This window comes from Tasmannia lanceolata, unplaced genomic scaffold, assembly GCF_043159265.1.
Source record: "Tasmannia lanceolata isolate RefF3 unplaced genomic scaffold, GAP_Taslan_0.1 ptg000023l, whole genome shotgun sequence".
Taxonomy (NCBI): domain Eukaryota; kingdom Viridiplantae; phylum Streptophyta; class Magnoliopsida; order Canellales; family Winteraceae; genus Tasmannia; species Tasmannia lanceolata.
This window is the reverse complement of record NW_027518700.1, coordinates 34,774,572-34,792,190: the sequence shown is the minus strand read 5'-3', so window position 1 is coordinate 34,792,190 and position 17,619 is coordinate 34,774,572. Positions and strand designations below refer to the sequence as shown.

The 17,619-nt window shown below is 37.3% G+C and overlaps 2 protein-coding genes across 2 annotated transcripts; both read left to right on the top strand.

The window, feature by feature from the left end:
- Positions 1-550: 550 nt before the first annotated feature.
- On the top strand, positions 551-1,237 carry LOC143856044 (putative disease resistance protein At5g63020). The gene has a single exon (XM_077366085.1). The coding sequence runs from the start codon at positions 551-553 to the stop codon at positions 1,235-1,237; it is 687 nt and encodes a 228-aa protein (XP_077222200.1).
- A 747-nt stretch (positions 1,238-1,984) lies between these two features.
- Positions 1,985-4,149, top strand: LOC143856504 (disease resistance protein At4g27190-like). Its single transcript, XM_077366742.1, has 3 exons — positions 1,985-3,006; positions 3,087-3,142; positions 3,786-4,149. Exons 1-2 carry the CDS (start codon positions 2,000-2,002, stop codon positions 3,139-3,141), a joined length of 1,062 nt encoding a protein of 353 aa, XP_077222857.1. The 5' UTR covers positions 1,985-1,999; the 3' UTR covers position 3,142; positions 3,786-4,149.
- Positions 4,150-17,619: the final 13,470 nt, after the last annotated feature.

Genomic DNA, 17,619 nt, shown 5'->3' with positions numbered 1-17,619 from the left:
TACTTTTATAAAATAGGGGTTTATACGGCCGCACATATAAAATCTCCTGTTTGTATCGGAAATGTGAGTCCGATGGGTTACAAGAACCTCGGCCAAATAGCCATTTTCTTTTTACAGCCTATAGTAAGAACGGTTAGTTCATTGATGGGATTTTTGGCTGGAGGCCTCTTCATTGTGAACGACAAATTAGAAATCTGAGATAAATCCAAAATCCCAATTAATATATGGCCGATAATGACTCAAACATGATTATTCAATTCATAGGAACCCCATAATAGAGACGTGAAGTCTATCTTTCCAAGAGACTTTTCTTCTTCATGACGAGTGAACAACTTTGCCTTCTTGTCATGGCTCATTCAGTTGTGAACTGTTGAATTGGGTGCATAGAAGAAAAAACTAGTGTTCAACAAACCATTGCTCGAGATAATTGTACTTATCCTTCTCTTCTCGCTTGAATGTAATAGCTCTTGATTTCATTATTTTTCCAGAGTTTTTGTACGTTTGGATTTCTGCATAGAAGAAAAAGAAATCCGTGTACAAAAAGCAAACAATGGAAGCTATCTTAACAGGAGCTGCTGGTTCAACTATTGTGGAAATGGGGAAGTGTTTATGGCTTCCTTTTAAGCGCCAATTTGATTATGTTTTTCGTTACAAGGGCATAATTGTGAATTTTAAGAACAGAGTTGAAATTTTGGGTTCTGTGAAAAACAATGTGCAAATGCTGGTAACAACGGCACGGAGGAGAGGAGAAATGATCCTCAGTGAAGTGGACCGGTGGATAGTGAAGGTAGATAACTTTGAAGAATATGCAGGGAGATTCTTGAACAAACATAATCAAATATATGAGGAGAGTAGATGTTTCAAGGATTGGAAGTCCCACTACACGGTAAGTAGAGAAGTAACAAGGAGGATTGTTGTTGCTGATCAGCTCATTTTAGATGGAAATTTTTCTACTGTATCATACAATGTAGCTCCAAGTATTGAATTGTTACCTGTTCGAGATTTTGAAGCTTTTGCATCTACTAAATCAGCTATGGAGGGAGTCATGAAAGCATTACATGATGAGAATATCAGCATGATTGGGGTATATGGAATGGGAGGTGTTGGCAAGACGACCCTTGTGAAACAAGTAGGCAAACAAGTGAAAAGAGACGAGCTTTTTCATGAGGTTGTAATGGTGACAATGTCCCGAAACTTTGAGTTAGAAAAATTCCAAGGCGAGCTAGCAGTGAATTAGGCTTGGCACTCCGAGAACAGAGCATATCTATTACAGCAAGTAGGTTATCGGAGAGAATGAAACAAGAAACGTTCCTCGTAATCTTGGATGATTTGTGGGAACGAATAGAGTTAGACCAAGTAGGGATTCCCTATGGAAATGACCACATGGGTCTTAAAATCTTATTAACATCACGAAGCGAAAATGTATGCAGGGCGATGGAGAGCCAAGCAGTGTTCAAATTGGATGTCTTATCTGATGAAGATTCGTGGGCTCTCTTTAGAGAGTAAGCAGCTGTTGTTGTTAATACTGAATTACAAATTGTGGCAAGGAAGGTTGCCAGAAAATGTGGGGGTTTGCCCATAGCAATTGTAACTGTCGGAAGGGTACTAAGGGATCGGGACCAACTTGTTTGGGAAGATGCATTACTACAACTAAAAAGATCTGCTCCAACTCTTATCAATGGTATGCATAAGAAGGTGTTCCCATGCCCCAGACTGAGTTATAATAGTTTACGAAGCAGGGAAATCAAGTTGTGCTTCTTGTTTTGTTGTATATTTCCAGAAAACCATAACATCAGTGTGAAGTTATTCATGAGATATTAATCGGCTCCCCGATCAACTAAATTGCCCACTACTCTATACATTGTTAATGCAAAACAATTGGTATTTGAAAGAAATCCCAGCTAACTTCTTTAGTGGGATGCCGAGCCTTCATGTTTTGGATCTAAGCAACACCCATATCTCTTCACTTCCACCATCACTTCGGACTTTGTGTTTAGACATGTGTATTCATTTAACAGACATATCTTTGGTCGGGGAATTGCAAAGTTTCAGAGTACTTAGTCTAAGGTCATCTGGCATCCATGAGTTTCCATTCTCACTGAATATGCTAAGACTCCTCGATTTGTTGAATACTATTTATCTTAAAAAGGTACAAGGATGTTTGATGGCCCCTGCGTGCTTGGAGGAGATATACTTGTTAAATAGCTTTAGCAGTTGGGATTTTGGTTTCTTGAGCATCATTTATCACCGTTCTATACATCGTCTATATATTCACATACACAATGTTGAATATCTGTCCCAAGAACTTCCGTATTCTGATTTTCCACCCCAATGTCATCCCTATTCGTTCACTGGGACAAGACTAAAAGAGTTTCGCATAACTGTGGGAAGTCCTACTTACTTTGATAAGACATATCAAACAAACATGCAAATCACTACATCAAAGCCCATTTCAACATGGGTTAAAGAGTTGATGCAAAGAACTGAGAACCTATCGTTGTTTAGCTGTGACCTCGATCACTCGTGTAACATAAGGGGAATCGTCGGTGACTCGCTTTTAACCTGCCAGAACCTACGAAAGCTGAGAATTTCAATTTGCCATGCCTTCAAGGATCTATTCTCAATGACTCTTGCTGCTCTAGGTCTCCAAAAACTAGAAATACTAGAAATAGTTAACTGTCATGGAATGAAGCAGATAGTTGCAATGGCGGAAGGAGAAGAGCAAGTTGTGGATATGAAGGGATTGTTCCCTAATTTAAGGTCTCTATCAATGGAAAATCTGCCCAATTTGACAAGTTTCTGCCAAGATGGAGTGCTTCTGGATTGGCCTTCATTGCAATGCATCACAATAAAACTTTGTCCGAGGCTGAAGAGACTTCCTCTGGGGATTCATAGTGCAGCTAAACTAGAAATGATAGAAGGAAAAAATGAATGGTTTCAAGGGCTGGAATGTAAAGAGGAGCGTGTCATGTCACGCCTACAACCCCTTCATAACGAGTACGAGAGGTAAAATAATATATGCTTTTCTTTGAGCTCAATGATTCTCCATGTTTGGTTTCTAATCCATAGAAAGTGCTTATTTTCAGCACCGATTTGCACAATCCAAGCGAAGCGTCAACTAGTTTGGTTTCTTATCTTTAAGGCAAGTGTTGATTCCCTGGTTTGTTGATTCGACTATTTTTTATTACAGATTGGAGTCAACTACCCACTTGGAACCATAGCGCTCCTCTCTCTTTTTCCAATTTTTACCTTCTGTATCCATAGTGGGCATCACTAGATGGTTATTTCTGATCTCTACTTACACCATTTGATCGGGGGATTTATTTCTTTATTAAGTTGATACCTTCACCTCTGTTTTTCTTTCAATTGATGCTACCAATTTGAATTTCCTGCTTACATTATGCTTATTGGGACTTCAAAACCTAATTTGGTTTCAATGTCTTTGTCTTGGATTGACCTCTCTTTATTCCTCACCATCATCAATTTATGATAGTATTTAGTTTCTACTGCCTTTTTCCACTTATAGGGGTTTATTATTACTTTTTCTTAGATTTTATATGGTGACCGAGCATGTAAGTCCAGTGTAGGACTTCCCACCTTTGATATTTCATCAAACAACAACTCACTTTTTAAAATGTTGTTGGATCAAATATCAACGGTGGTCCTTTTGTCGTACCGCCTACACTGAACTTCAAGCTCAGGCACTACATTGTTTCTCTACTTTTGTGTACTTCTTTTTTTATTTGAGAACTACATTTGAACTTTAATGCTTGTGTCATTTGCAGATTGAAGGCTCTCTTTTCATTTTACATGTAATGGTTGTCTCGAAATGATCGGGTCATAAGAAAGACAAGGGAGGAAATGCAGAAGAAATGATTGTGACAATGCTTCCTTGTTTAAGCTCTCAAGATGGCAATGCTTCCTAATTTATCAAACGGATATTCAAATTGCAGATATTTCATCTTCTTTTTAATTAGGAGATTGCAATGAATGAAAGATGGGGAAGTACTTTCTGTGTGTCTCTGTGTGATTAAATGGTGTTCATTGTGTCTGCATTAATATAAGCAGCGCTTTTTGTTGTCGGACCAAATTTGAATGTTTGGGTTTGTATATTTCTTCTTCTTTCTTTTTTCAATAATAATGATGATTCTATTCCATAGAATAGCAGTACAAAAAGGACGTGACTTGTCTCATTACAACAAAGTAGAATTGATTAAAACCCTATTGAGGCGCTATAATCTAAAGCAAAAACCCATCTCCTACAACTAATAATTCTCTATCAATCCCTTTGTGAGAGTATCCAGCATCTTGTTTGAGAGTTTTGGTTTGTGCTTAAATAGAAGGGGACAACATCTTCCTTGTGTAGTTTCCATGATGCTAGTATAATGCCCATAATTTGTTGGTTTTTGATTTCCAAAATTATCGTTTTGGGTTAAAAATGGTGTCTTGGAAAATGTTTTCTAAATGTGTTTTGGAAAAGAAAAACCTTTCTTTGGAAAAAGTTGCTTTTCAGAAGAGAGTGTAGAAATGTGAAGAAAAGATAGTCCCGTATTGCTTTGGAAAAAAGTGGGAGAGTAGCTTATATAGTTTTTCCCACTTCTTTTCTTTGTTTAAGCGCACAATGGGTCTTAGCCATGGGTGGAACAACGAGACTGTCCGCGCTCACGACGTGGGCAACAGGCAAACTTTGCACCATTTATTTGCGTTTTATTGGCTAGTGGATGATGACCGTTGGATTGTGTCCCTTCTACACAACGGCCAAGAGCCCAAAGGGTGCGTTCTGCACCGTGGATGAGCAATCTAGCGGTTACGGGGTTGGAGGGGTTTTTACCCAAACCAACAATCACCCCAGGATTGATCTAGACCGTAGAGTCGCGATGTGGGATGCGATCTAACGGTCATAAACAGACCCGCTATGGAAAGGTGTACTGTAGGGGTGTGTTTCTTACAGAAGAGTCACCAGAGACTCAGTAGAAAACACCAATAGAATACAGAATTTGAAATTCATTTTTGGCATACCAAACTGTTGATTCTAGAAGCAATTTCACTCTCTTACACTCTCTTTTAATCCCCCACAAAATCTGTCTTTACTGTTTTAGAACTCCTCTTCAAGTATTCTGGTTTTCTGCAGAAATAGAACACTTGTGTCTCAAGTACTTGCAGAATTCAAGGGTGATTCAGGCTTGGTTTCGTTCAATGCAGAACGTCATCAAGCAATCGGTTAGGAGCCGGGCTTCATTGTATCTTGGAGGCGAGTTCGTGGTCCCCTGTGCACACTACTGGTGGGGGCGAATATCATCTTTAGGAAAGCGTTTACGCACCTTGAAGCATCTTCTTATCTTCTTCTCAACCACTACACCAATTTTATCTAACAATCGTAAGACGATATTACTGTTGGAGATCTTTATGGCGCAATCAATGAAGCAGATGACCCAAGATTTAGTGAAGTTGGAACGCTTCAACAAAGATAATTTCAAAAGATGGCAGAAGAAGGTTCATTTCAGACTCACCACTCTCAAAGTAGTGTATGTTCTTACTACACCAAAACAGGCAGAAGTTGAAAATGAGACGCTTGCCCAAGCCCGTAGAAGGAGGAAATGGGATCAAGATGATTATCTGTGCAAAGGACACTTCCCCAATGCCATGACCGATGAACTGTTCGACATCTATCAAGGCACGGAATTGGCAAGTTCACTTTGGAGTGCTTTGGAGGCAAAGTACCTATAGGAAAATGCCGGCACCAAAAAGTTCGTAGTAAGTCATTTTTTAAATTATAAGATGATTGATGATAAGTTGGTAGTGGATCAAATCCATAAGATCCAACATATCATTAGTCAAGTTCATCAACAAGGGGTGAATCTTGATGGTACCATCATTATACTCTCAATTATTGACAAGTTACCACCATCCTGGAAAGACTTTAGAAAAAGTCTTAAACATAAAAAGGAGGAGATGTCTCTTGAATATTTGATTCAAACCCTCTAAGTTGAGGAAGAATCAAGGCTTCGAGATAACAAAGAAGATATTGCACCATTATCCTCTAAATTCCATATGGTGGAAAATGTCAATATGTCAGATTCGAACCCCCCTACTCAACCTTGGAAAGGAAATCGGAAGAGGAAAATTCATCAAAATGGCAAGGGTTTAATAAGAACAAAAAGTGCAAAGGCGCTTGTTTCCAATGTGGCAAAATGGGCCACTACAAGAGGGAGTGTCAATATAAAAAGTCGAACACTCGAGGAAACAAAGACAGAAACAAGGAAAATTTTGTTGCCATGATATCCGAGGTTAATTTCCTCGAAGGTGAAGTTGCATGGTGGATTGACTCAGGCGCTACAAAACATGTTTGCAAGGACCGAAGCGCATTCTCGACTTATGTACCGATCGAAGATGGGAGTGTTCTCTACATGGGAAACTCTTCAACAAAAGAAGTCAAAGGCAAAGGGAAAGTTGAACTTGACTTCATTTCCGGAAAAGTTCTCACTCTTACCTATGTATACCATGTACTGGAAGTTATAAAAAATCATGTATCCGGTAGCCTTCTTAATAAGAATGGCTTTAAACTTGTATTCGAGTCCAAACCTTTGAGGTCAACAGTGATACCCGACATAGAATTCTCCACCTATTTTATAGGATAACATCTACGGTTTTGGTCAGAGCAGTAGGCCTAGAAAAATACCTGGCCAGGTGGATTTGATAAAGTATACATCAAAAGGATTTCACAAAATAAGTTTTGAAATGGTTTTAGCAAATGCATTTGCGGGCCAACACTGCTTGACTGAAAGGTATACCATGAGTGAGCTCAGGGGGTAGTTGATGTCCACCCCCCGTAGGACTCAACTCAGTAGATGTGGATTTGGAGAAAGAACTTGCACATTTGATGTGATTAGGGGTATGATGTTTTGACGGTTATCTTCAAGGTTACGTCTCGATGGAGGCCATTGACTCAATGCGATTATAGCATTGGCTATGGAGCAATAATCGTAGTGGGGCCACTTGTGGGTTCTGCAGGATCTACCGTTGAATCCCTGCTATGACCCCACTCACTATTCGATTGACCTATTATAATCTATTAGATAGAGGTTCCGCATTTATTTAGTTGCTTACACGAACTAGTTTCGTGGCATTGGATGCATTGAAAGGATATACACAATGTATATAGTATGTATGCACTATGGGATACATTTGGAATACCAAAATGGTTAAGAACCATAAGGGTATTTTTGGAATATCATAAATTATATTGGAGCTTTTATCCTATTAGATAGGATTGGATTGCATTAATTTAATTGATAATTAAATGAGAAATGCAATGAAAATTTGAATTGGACAAGTGGACCCACATGGAACGAGTTTGGGTGGTACCCATTGCCACATGCCCCATGTGGTGTGTCATTATCAATTTGGAATTCAAATTATATTTAGAATATAATTGCTTGATTTATTTTCTCAATTGGGACGTCTCATGTGGAAACCCACATGAGACGTCCATCAAGGGTTGCTTGCTGCCCAAGCAATCCTTGGTTGCTCCATGTGGTTCCAAGTTTCCAATTTTGGTCTGTCCCTTGATGGACATCTCATCTGGGTTTCTATAATGGGGTGTTGCTTACTTTGCCCAATTGAGCTTCCAATTGTGGCTAGTTTCCATTGTTTTTGAGATTTATCTACAAACTTTGGATTGTGCATATGGAAACTGAAACTCTATAAATAAAAGACATATTGCTGGGGATTTTATGAGCTCTTCCATAATTCCATGTGCTGAAAATTGGTAGAGACACCCCAAAGTCTTTCTCTTCTTCTTCTCCTTCAATTCCATCAACTAGTTTTGTCATTTCTAGATCAAAGATAAACACCCAACCAAGCTCCATTGATCTAAATACATATTGCCACATTATAATCTGATTTAGATCAGGTTATAAAGTGAACAAAGAGTTGTACACAAGACAACAAAAGGGATCCATTGATTCAACTTGCGCTTTCGCGTCGATTAGATCGCCGACAAATTTTTGAGGAGTAGATCAAATGGACAAGTTCTTTTCTACATAAATGTATTTTTATCTATGTTTATTAAATCATGATAAAAATCAATTAGTCAGTAGAAATCCTGAGTTAGAGCAAAAAAATTATTTTACACGGTTTCTTCTTCCGCAACGTGTAGCGATTTTGCTCGGGGTCATACAACCATCTAACAAAAGGCCAGCTCCTGGAAAATGGAAAATGGTAAACTAAAAATTTGTAGATCTTTGAATGTTGTTTCCAACGGATATTTAAGATCTTTAATTGGCCAAGTGGTTAGATAGTTATAACCATTTTAGTAGACTGTGTCTATAAGTCTTTGACTGACTAGTAAATGTGTTTCAGTTCCTAAGTCATTTATGACTTTGTAAGTCTCTAAAATAGTTGGTGGGTAGCTTGAATGTCTTTTCTGTTGTATTTTCTCAATAAAAGTTCAGCAAACATTTGTAATGAATTTTTAGTTGAATTTTGAATGAAAATTGCCTAGAGCCTTTCCCTTGTACCATGAAGAGTTCATCCTTGAAACCTAGAATAGTTTCAATCCTTCCTTGGAGAATAGGAGCTTTCCCCTATCGTTTGCATTGTTGAAGAGTTGCAACTGAAAATAGACTGGGCAACCTAAGAGGGGGGTGAATTAGGTTTTATAAAAATTCATTATTTTGAAACCCTCGTTTTAAATGTTTCTTCTAAATACCTTGAAGTTATCTAGGAAGTACTTGCAAAGTAAAGAGGTTGAGATATTACCAATGTAGTCACAAGATGAGAGAGAGAGAGAGAGAGAGAGAGAGAGAGAGAGAGAGAGTAGAAGGCACACCACAAGAACACTAAGATTTATAGTGGTTCGGTCTTCTCAAAAGGCATACTCCACTCTTCGAAGTTTGTTGTCCTTGAGATTCTCCACTATTTCTCTTCTTTTGTTTTTAATTCCCCCATTTCTTTTTTTAATTTTTTGTTATTTTCAATTAACTTCCTTTCTTCTTTTAGCAAATTTTGATAGTCATTTTCAAGGTTTTCAAAGTCCTCAGAAATTGAGTTGAGAGAGTTTTTAAGTTTTTGATTCTTTGAGACTTCAAGATTTTAGGCATCATTTAGTTTCTCACATCCATCAAGAAGTTCATCAATTGTAAGAGGCTCATCCTTATCAAAATCATTATTTCCTTCATAAAATTATTATTTTCTTCATTGTTGTTTTCTAATGCCATAAAATATTTAACATTAAACACATTTTCAAGTGAGGTCCATATTTCTTTGGCATTTTAACAATCAGCTATTTTATCAAACATGTGAGAAGGAAAGGCACAACATATTGTATTCATAGCTTTTGAGTTCAAGCAATATAATCTTTTATCATATTTACTAATTCTCTTAGATTTGGAGTTTAATACAAAGCCATTTTCAATTACTTTTAATAATTCACTATCTAGACTCTTAAGATAAAGCCTCATACAGATCGACCAAGATCCATAGTCGGTTCCATCAAAACAAGGAAGTTTAGAAGGCATTAAGTTGCCGATATAGATCTTTTCTCTTGAAGAAATTTGAAAGTTCAAAAATCTATATAAGAGCCTTTATCTCTGATACCAAGTGAAATCCCACTTAGGCAACCCAAGAGGGGGGTGAATTGAGTTTCTTTTAAAACTTTATGGATTTAAAAACTTTGTTTGTTCAATGCTTTGAGATGGTTGATGTTGAGCTTCTCCTTAGTACCTCCAAGGCATGAATGGATCCTTTGTATGCTCTAGCTCCTTTGACACGTGTTGGTTAATCTTCAAGCATAGGCCATCAATGGTGAGTGCTAGCACGGATTGACCTGTAAATTTCTTGTCCATAGCACAACACTCAAGGCAAACAATTAGTCCATAAAAGACTAATCAATTTGTGTTTGTTAATCATCAAAACAATATGATTGAGTGAACCCATGGGGAACCCTTGGGCTAACAAAAACAATTTCAAAACTTATTTTTTGAAATCCTTTTGATAAACACTTTATCAAATCTACCTGGTCAGGTATTTTCTAGGTCTACTGCTCTGACCAAAACCGTATATGTTATCCTATTGAATAGGTGGAGAATTCCATGTCGGGTATCACTATTGACCTCGAAGGTTTGTCCAACACTCCAGTACTACCCTCTGGTGACTCTAAGAGAATCACGGTTAGATAGACCAAAAATGAGAGACTCGCCAACATACCAATATGACCCCTCAGGTCAAAGGACATGTAAAGGGTCCTGTCTGGTAGAATAGCTCAACTGTCTCCTGTCTACAAGCTATTCTAATGTGATCTTGTTCAGTACGCAATCTCATTATCGTACCCATTCTATCTTGCTTAGTGTCCACTACCCGAGTGATTGAGATAACTCACTCCACATCTCGTGCATTTTGGCAAGATAGATGCTAGTTGTATACAGGAGGAGGTGTCCAACCTCAACCCCAACTAGGAACTACTAAGGTGTGCAAAGAACAGAAATCCCATATCTCCTTGCTCATCGGGATCTGTGAATCTATGAGCATGGTTTTCCTACTTTGCTACCTAAGGACAAATACGTGTTAATGATAAGTAGTATATCACACAAATTTAACTTTAGTACCCATAAATTATCATGAAAAGAAACTTTTATTGATTAACATACAAGATATACTGGGTTTTAGGGCTCCAACTCTAACAGGAACGTGCAGATACTGGAGTTTGGAAGGATAGACAATTGTTAGAGGTTTTTCTCCAATGCATGCTTATCTTTAAAGCCAATCAGTCAAGTGGGACCGGGTTATCATTGTACAATCTAAGTAGACGGATTCAAAGATGTTACATTGCAATTCCCAATCGTGAGAAGGTGGATGATAACCACCTGGTAGATGGAGGACGTGAGAATAAAGAAGCCTAGCACGGGCAACCACTAAAAAGTTCCCTCCAAGAAGAATGTGGGGTGATGAGGATTAATTACCCAAAAAAAGCTATATAAGGAGGCGTCTGTCTCCAAGGAAGATGTCTCAAAACCAAATCCAAACATGTATTAGCATTTTATATGTACTTTGTAACACTTGTACTTTTTACTTTTTCGTAGATGTAGATATTATCTGGGTTAAGCAATCAATGAATTCATCTTCCCAGATGAGTCTTTCTCTTTAATTCAACCCTCGCATTGGCGTTTCGTTTGTGTCGTTTTGTCGTTTGGCTTGAGTCAGAAGGTCTATCAACCTTGAGAGTCGTTTGCATTCTGCGTGCATTGTCAACGTCGATTGCATTCTACGCGCATAAACGTTTGACAAATCACGAGTCGTTCACATTCTGCGCGTGTCGTTCATATCCTGCGTGTCTCGACATCCCTACTTTTAGTGTCGTGTCTACACCTAAAAAGTCCTTTTCATTAGGGTAAAGGCAGAGGAGCCCAAGGAAGAAGTGTCGTTCCCCTCTTCTTCTCAATCGCTTGAAATCCAATTCCGGGGGACGGAAATGATTCTGTCGTCGATCCCCTCGAATTGAGTTTCCGATTTCTTGCATCGACAGAGGCTGGTGCTCCTGCTCCCGCTCACTCACCACACACTCCACTCTACTCCATAGACATGGTTGCACAGCAGTTTAGACCGAACAATGGCTTTGTGATACTCTACAAGTCTACAAGGTCAATGGTCTGGAGCTTGCATACACACCCTCCTATGCCCCTGGGTAGGTTGTTGAAATTGGTTTTGTTTTGAGAAAAGTAAGGAATGTGGGTGATAGTTTTGAGAAATTAGGGATTTCGGGTACTTTTCAAAACAATCATCAAACACGGGTGATTCTTCAAAAACGGGTGGGAAAAAGACCCCATTACCCTTTAGACATGGTCAGAGTACTCGTATGTTGCCCTTCCTGACAAATTCACAAGCCAACGTCAATCATTATCTTTAAAGTAATATTTTATTATTTCTCAATTATCTTTTGGCTGAGAACGACTATATTAATGAATATTTTATTATTTACACACTTCTTTTGGTTGAGAACAGCGACGTTATTGAATATTTTATTATTTCTCACGTCTCTTTTGGCTTAGAATGGCTAGGTTATTGAATATTTTCTTATTTCTCACATCTCTTCTGGCTTATAACAGCTACGTTATTGAATATTTTATTATTTCTAACTTCTCTTTTGGCTGAGAATGCCGCCGGATTCTAGAGTACGCCGCAGGAATATCGAGTAAGCAGCCGGATTCAAGAAACACACATCATTCAAAGATATCAAGTACCCTGCCGGATTGTCTAGGTTCAAACATGTAATCCAAATGTATCAACTACGCCGCCGGAATATCGAATACACCGTCGATTCTAGAGTACGCCACCAGAATATCGAGAACGCCACCAGAATATCAAGGGCTACCCCGGCGCAAATAGGGTGTAGGTGTGGGACCCAATCCCGCGAGAGGGGAATGGCGCACGAGCCGCCTCCCTCTCTCTTGGTCTCTCGTATCCACGCGGTTGGTGTGTGCCATTTATTATTGATTTAATTCGTCTTTTCCATGAACTTAGGATTACTAAAGCAATCTGAATTCCACGTAAAAGAGAATAACATAGTCGCCACCAAAATGAGGGATCTAGGACCCGTAAATGACCAGAAATCTAGATTCGCTACCTGATTACGAGAATGGAAGGTATGGGGAGTTACCACCACAAGCACCATTCTTGCCCTAAAATCCGGTCTTCAATTCCAAAAATTAACTCTCTTGATTTTCTTTTAAATGGCTCATGTAACTCTTTATTAATGTGCGAACTATGTGACATGCATCCTAAAATCTAATTTCAATCTATTCCCTAATGTGTATCTTGATTTTCTTGATTTGTTTGGATTCAATCTAAGTAAATGTTCTCCTAAAATTCTAATTTGAGGAAAATCCTATATATTCTAATTATTTTAGTTAAGAATTTAGGAAAAACTAATATACAAAATTCCACCATTTTTGGTGGGCCGACTCGTGCTCGGTATGCCATTCAAAGCATCAAAAGCTGCCTACGTATCCAAGCCTCACTGGAATCAGAGTCGATCGTAGTTCGGTGGCCTAAACTAAGCTATATGCCTAAGACGTCTAAGACACCGATCTAAATTGGACTGCCTGTTTTAACAACTTTCAAGAGATTATTTAATTCAAGTTGTTTAAGTTTTATTATCATAGGACTCCATCTAAGATGCTATATGGTCCTATCTAAGTGCAGGACATCCCTTTGACTAATGTAGGTGAACCTACATCCTAGGTAACTAGGCTTGTCCTATGAAAAAAAGGGTAATTAGTGTAACAAGATCTATGACACAATTGCTAATAATAGCAATCGGTCGTGATTAGGCTGAACTCCTTAACTCTATGACACCCTAAAACTTAAAACACAACATGACGTAAGTGTTCCTAATCAGCTCTAAGGGTTCCTATGAGGAGATACCGTTATCCAACGGTTCAAAAGACATGGATTAAATTACTTCAGTTTGTTGAAGTTAATGATTTTCAGTTACTTAAAGGTTTCCGAATCGTAAAATCTAAGAAATACTAATGGCTCTAATATTGGCATGTTTTAGCCTTGAGTTGCATTCATGAAAGGGAATCGTGCTTTCCACCCTTGCATAATTTAGCACGTAAGTTATAGTATGTTATTGCCTGGTATATTTCTCAGGATTTTCATGGACAATGGACCTCGTAGCCAACAACATACGATAATTTAAATGCTCAAATTATCAAGGATTGATCGCAAATTGGATACGATTATGAACACAATCTGAGCGGTTAAACTATCATAACATTGCAAATTAGCAAAGAAAATCAATGACCCTAAGTTTCTATTTCAATAGTTTAAAGATTGAATACATGATAGAGCATTAGAATTCTTTGAAAATTTTTATAACAATTCGAATTTATTTTTATTTTCTTAAGTATTTTAAAGAAATTCAGTTAAGATTAGAGATTTACACATCAACTTATAGGAAATCTATTCCGATTAAGCTGAAACTTTTACAGTAGCTTTTACTTGACCAGAGACGATTACTGTAAAATTTTCATAAATTTTAAATATGTTTTGCTATCAGTTTTTGAATGTTGAAGAGTTCTGTTCTGATTATAGATTTACACGGCAACTCATAGCAAATCTAATCTAAATAAGGTCAAATTTTTACAGTAACTTGATCTTGACTAGAGAAGGTTTGTGTACAATTTTCATGAATTGTAAATGTGATTTACTATCAATTTTTGATTTTAAAAGTATCTGTCCACATTATGAATTTTCAAAGAAACACAAAGTAAATCTAATCCAAATCAATCCAAACTTTGTGAACACATGTACTTAGAGCAGTAAATTTCAATGAAAAAATATTTCTAAAATTTTTCATTGCAATTTGCTATTTTTGTCCGATTTAATATGGCATGCTTGATTTGGCATAAACAAGTATCTAACAGCAACCAAAAATCTTAGAAAATTTACAGGAGATTAGATCAAGTTTTAGTTACTTGTCATCCAAATTGCATATCTGGAAACGCTATATATCTTTCAAAAATTAGATTTTTCCAAAAATATCCTTAGGATTAAATAATTTTTTAAACCCCTTAAATTAAATCCAAAATTCTTCAAAACATTCGTACTGTTTCAAAACCTTAAAAGTCTATTATGTTTAAATTTTCATTAATTTTTGATCTGTTGTGACATCTTTTTAAATTCGATCTTGAGAATTTTACCCCTTTAAGGGTAAAGTTCAAAAGGTCAAATCGTGGTCAAAACGGAGTCAAAATTTATGAAAATTTCAGATTTCTATGCTTTTTAATACACAAAAGACTCAGAAAATGAAAAATTTAAGAAATTTCAAAGATTTATTAAAGTTGCTTTGTAGAGTGAATTTAACCCTCTTAATTTCAGATATTGGATTTTATTATTAAAAAATATATTTTTAAGGAAAAATTTTAGATTATGAAATAACCTAAACCTAATCTCATCTCCTCAAAATTTCACATGCAAACAATTTCATATTCATAACTTTTCAAAGAAAATCACAAATTCAATCCAACGATGCTTCTAGTTTAAATTACATGAAAGAGGGTTTTGGAAGACCAACCTTGCTAGCTCTCCTTGTCTCTAGGGTAAGTAATCCTTGGATATACGCTTTGACTTACCCTTTTAATTGTAAAAGAAACCCCAAAGAATCATAAACTAGCCTCCAATATGTTGAATGTATTGAATATGTGAAAGAACTTTGTGAAGAACTAAGTGGAAGAGATGAACACCAAAACAACAAAAGAGATGAATGAATTCCAAGGAGGAAGAGAGAAAGGGATGAATTTTCTAGAGAAAAAACCAAAGGTTGTGCTTGTTTTATTTTTATAGAAAAAGTTAGGGTTAGATTGGATTTGGAAGATTCCAATGTGAGGACTCCTACCTTCAGTTAGTTTCCAATTTGTGCTTTGACTTTCTCATTCTTTGATTTTCATATTAAACTTATTTCTAAACCTTGTTTCTTGCAAGCTAAGCAATGCTAAATTAGTTAATGGAGATCCTTCAAGATCAATGTAGAAGCCTTCTCACATAGGAAACTAACTTTTATGAATGATTTTCGCCCAAAGAGGGCTGCCCAACGTTTGAGCTCATATTTGACCTATTTAGAGGCTGACTCAGGAACAGTTATAAACTACAAATTTGTAGATTTTTTTTGATATGTTCGAAACAAGTATATTCGCAAATTTTTTAGAAAAGAAGGTAAAAAGTTATGACCATTTTACTAACCTGACCATACTAGCCATTTCTAATTATAGCTTTTCATTTCTTTATTATTTTTTCAAAACAAATATGATGTCACCAACCACCTCATCCCATGTTGTACGTTTTTGCATGTGGCCTCCCCATGTGGGGCGCCCACTTATGTGGCCGACTCACATGGGTGGTCCACATGGACCCCCACCTTGATGAACCCAACCCATATGACATTTATGGTGCACCCTCGACATATGGTCGAACCATCCCCTTTAGAAGAAACAATTTTTCGGACCAAAATGTCCCTATTTGATCATTACGCACCCAAAGACGACTAAAATGACCTTAAATTGGATTGCCCCCAGAGGGAAAAGTTGAAAATAGAAAGTCTTCATGGTCAAACCTAAAAAATAGAATGTTTTTAAGTTTGCTTCTTTTGGTCCGTGATATCAAACATGATCCCTTGGAATCCCCTGAAAATGCCCAAAGTGCCCTCGACATACAAAATTTTCAAATCAAGCGAAACCCCTGAGAAATTTCAAATTTAGCAGGTTTTCCAAAACTCACGAAATGACTCGTGACTCCTTAGACACACTCTAGAGATCAAATGAAATACATTGGAAATGACCAAATTACCCCCGATGTGCAAAAATAGGCAAAAATGAGGAAAACCCTGAGAAACCCAAAAAAGCAGTTTTTCCTACTTGGTCGGAAACTTGATTATTCATCTTCCGGAGGCCAATGGAACCCCTTTGAGACTTTCAGGATTGCGAATCAAGTTCAAAACTCCTAAAATGCAAGAATACCTAATCTAATATGGAAGATCGATTCAAGATTTGATGAAACTACCAAATCTTTTACTTTTTAAAGCATAGCAAAATGGGGGTGTCTCCAGATGCCCCTCTTTGGTAGAGAAGACGTAGTCATTGAATACCAAAGAAAAAGTGATAGAGCCATTTTGCGTAGCTTTAATCAACAAAAGATTCACTAATGCAATGCAAACATATGCTAAATGCTTCCTAATGCAAGACCTGAGACGAAGTCCTAGAATATTGAGAAATTGGATTATCTTGATGAAATTCTCTCTCATAGAGGCACCAAGCTTTTTCTCTAGGGTAGAAGAAAGAATCTTTTTGGTTTAGAAGCTCTTGCGCTTTTGTAAGCCCAATGGTTCCCACCTTGGCATTCCCATCTTATTTTGATGATTCCAATACACAAGTGATTTAAGATCACTAATGTGTTTGAATGTCTAAGTTGTAGATCATAATTATGCTAAGACAAGATTGCTTGGATTGAGGCCAAGAAGCTCTCATTGGACCGCTTATGAAGGCCAAAGACATCGGAGATCCAAGACAAATGAAGACTTGAAGAATCAATTGAAGATCGAAGTAATATTAGAATGTATAAGATCCAATCCTAGTATTAGATTTTAAGAGGCATAAATTAAGTAAATAAACACACACCCTAAATGTTTAAGTGATTGTCCTTGTGGTGTTCCAACACTTTGGAACCCTCATAACAATCCCAACTTGGTGTAAAGTTGGAAGCCAAATCAAATAAGAAACAGAATTGAAAATCTGCCTGGGAATAGGCTTCTCGGAGCTCCGAGCTCGGAACTTCGAGAATTCCTCGGAGCTCCGAGATTTGGTCCAGTAGCTTTTTTCCAACTTCTGTTTGTATTCCCGAAACTCCGAGAGAAATTCTCGGAACTCCGAGAACACTATAACGGGAAGAATTTTGTGACCGTTGGGAACTTTGCCAGAATTACGACTATGCCCCTCAAACGGTCATATTTGGTTTTTCTATATATATGGGTATTCCCACCTTCCCAATTATCAATCCTAACACTCTAAAACTCTACTTGAATATCCCAAGAGTGAATCAAACTTGTTTATGCCTCTCATCCTCTAAGAT

What these genes read in the sequence shown, in the direction of transcription:
- LOC143856044 (XM_077366085.1), top strand. Translation starts at nt 551, where the DNA reads ATGGAAGCTATCTTAACAGGAGCTGCTGGTTCAACTATTGTGGAAATG.
- LOC143856504 (XM_077366742.1), top strand. Translation starts at nt 2,000, where the DNA reads ATGTGTATTCATTTAACAGACATATCTTTGGTCGGGGAATTGCAAAGT. An exon ending in CTTCATAACGAGTACGAGAG is followed by an intron (nt 3,007 to 3,086) that starts GTAAAATAATAT and finishes GCTTATTTTCAG; the next exon opens with CACCGATTTGCACAATCCAA.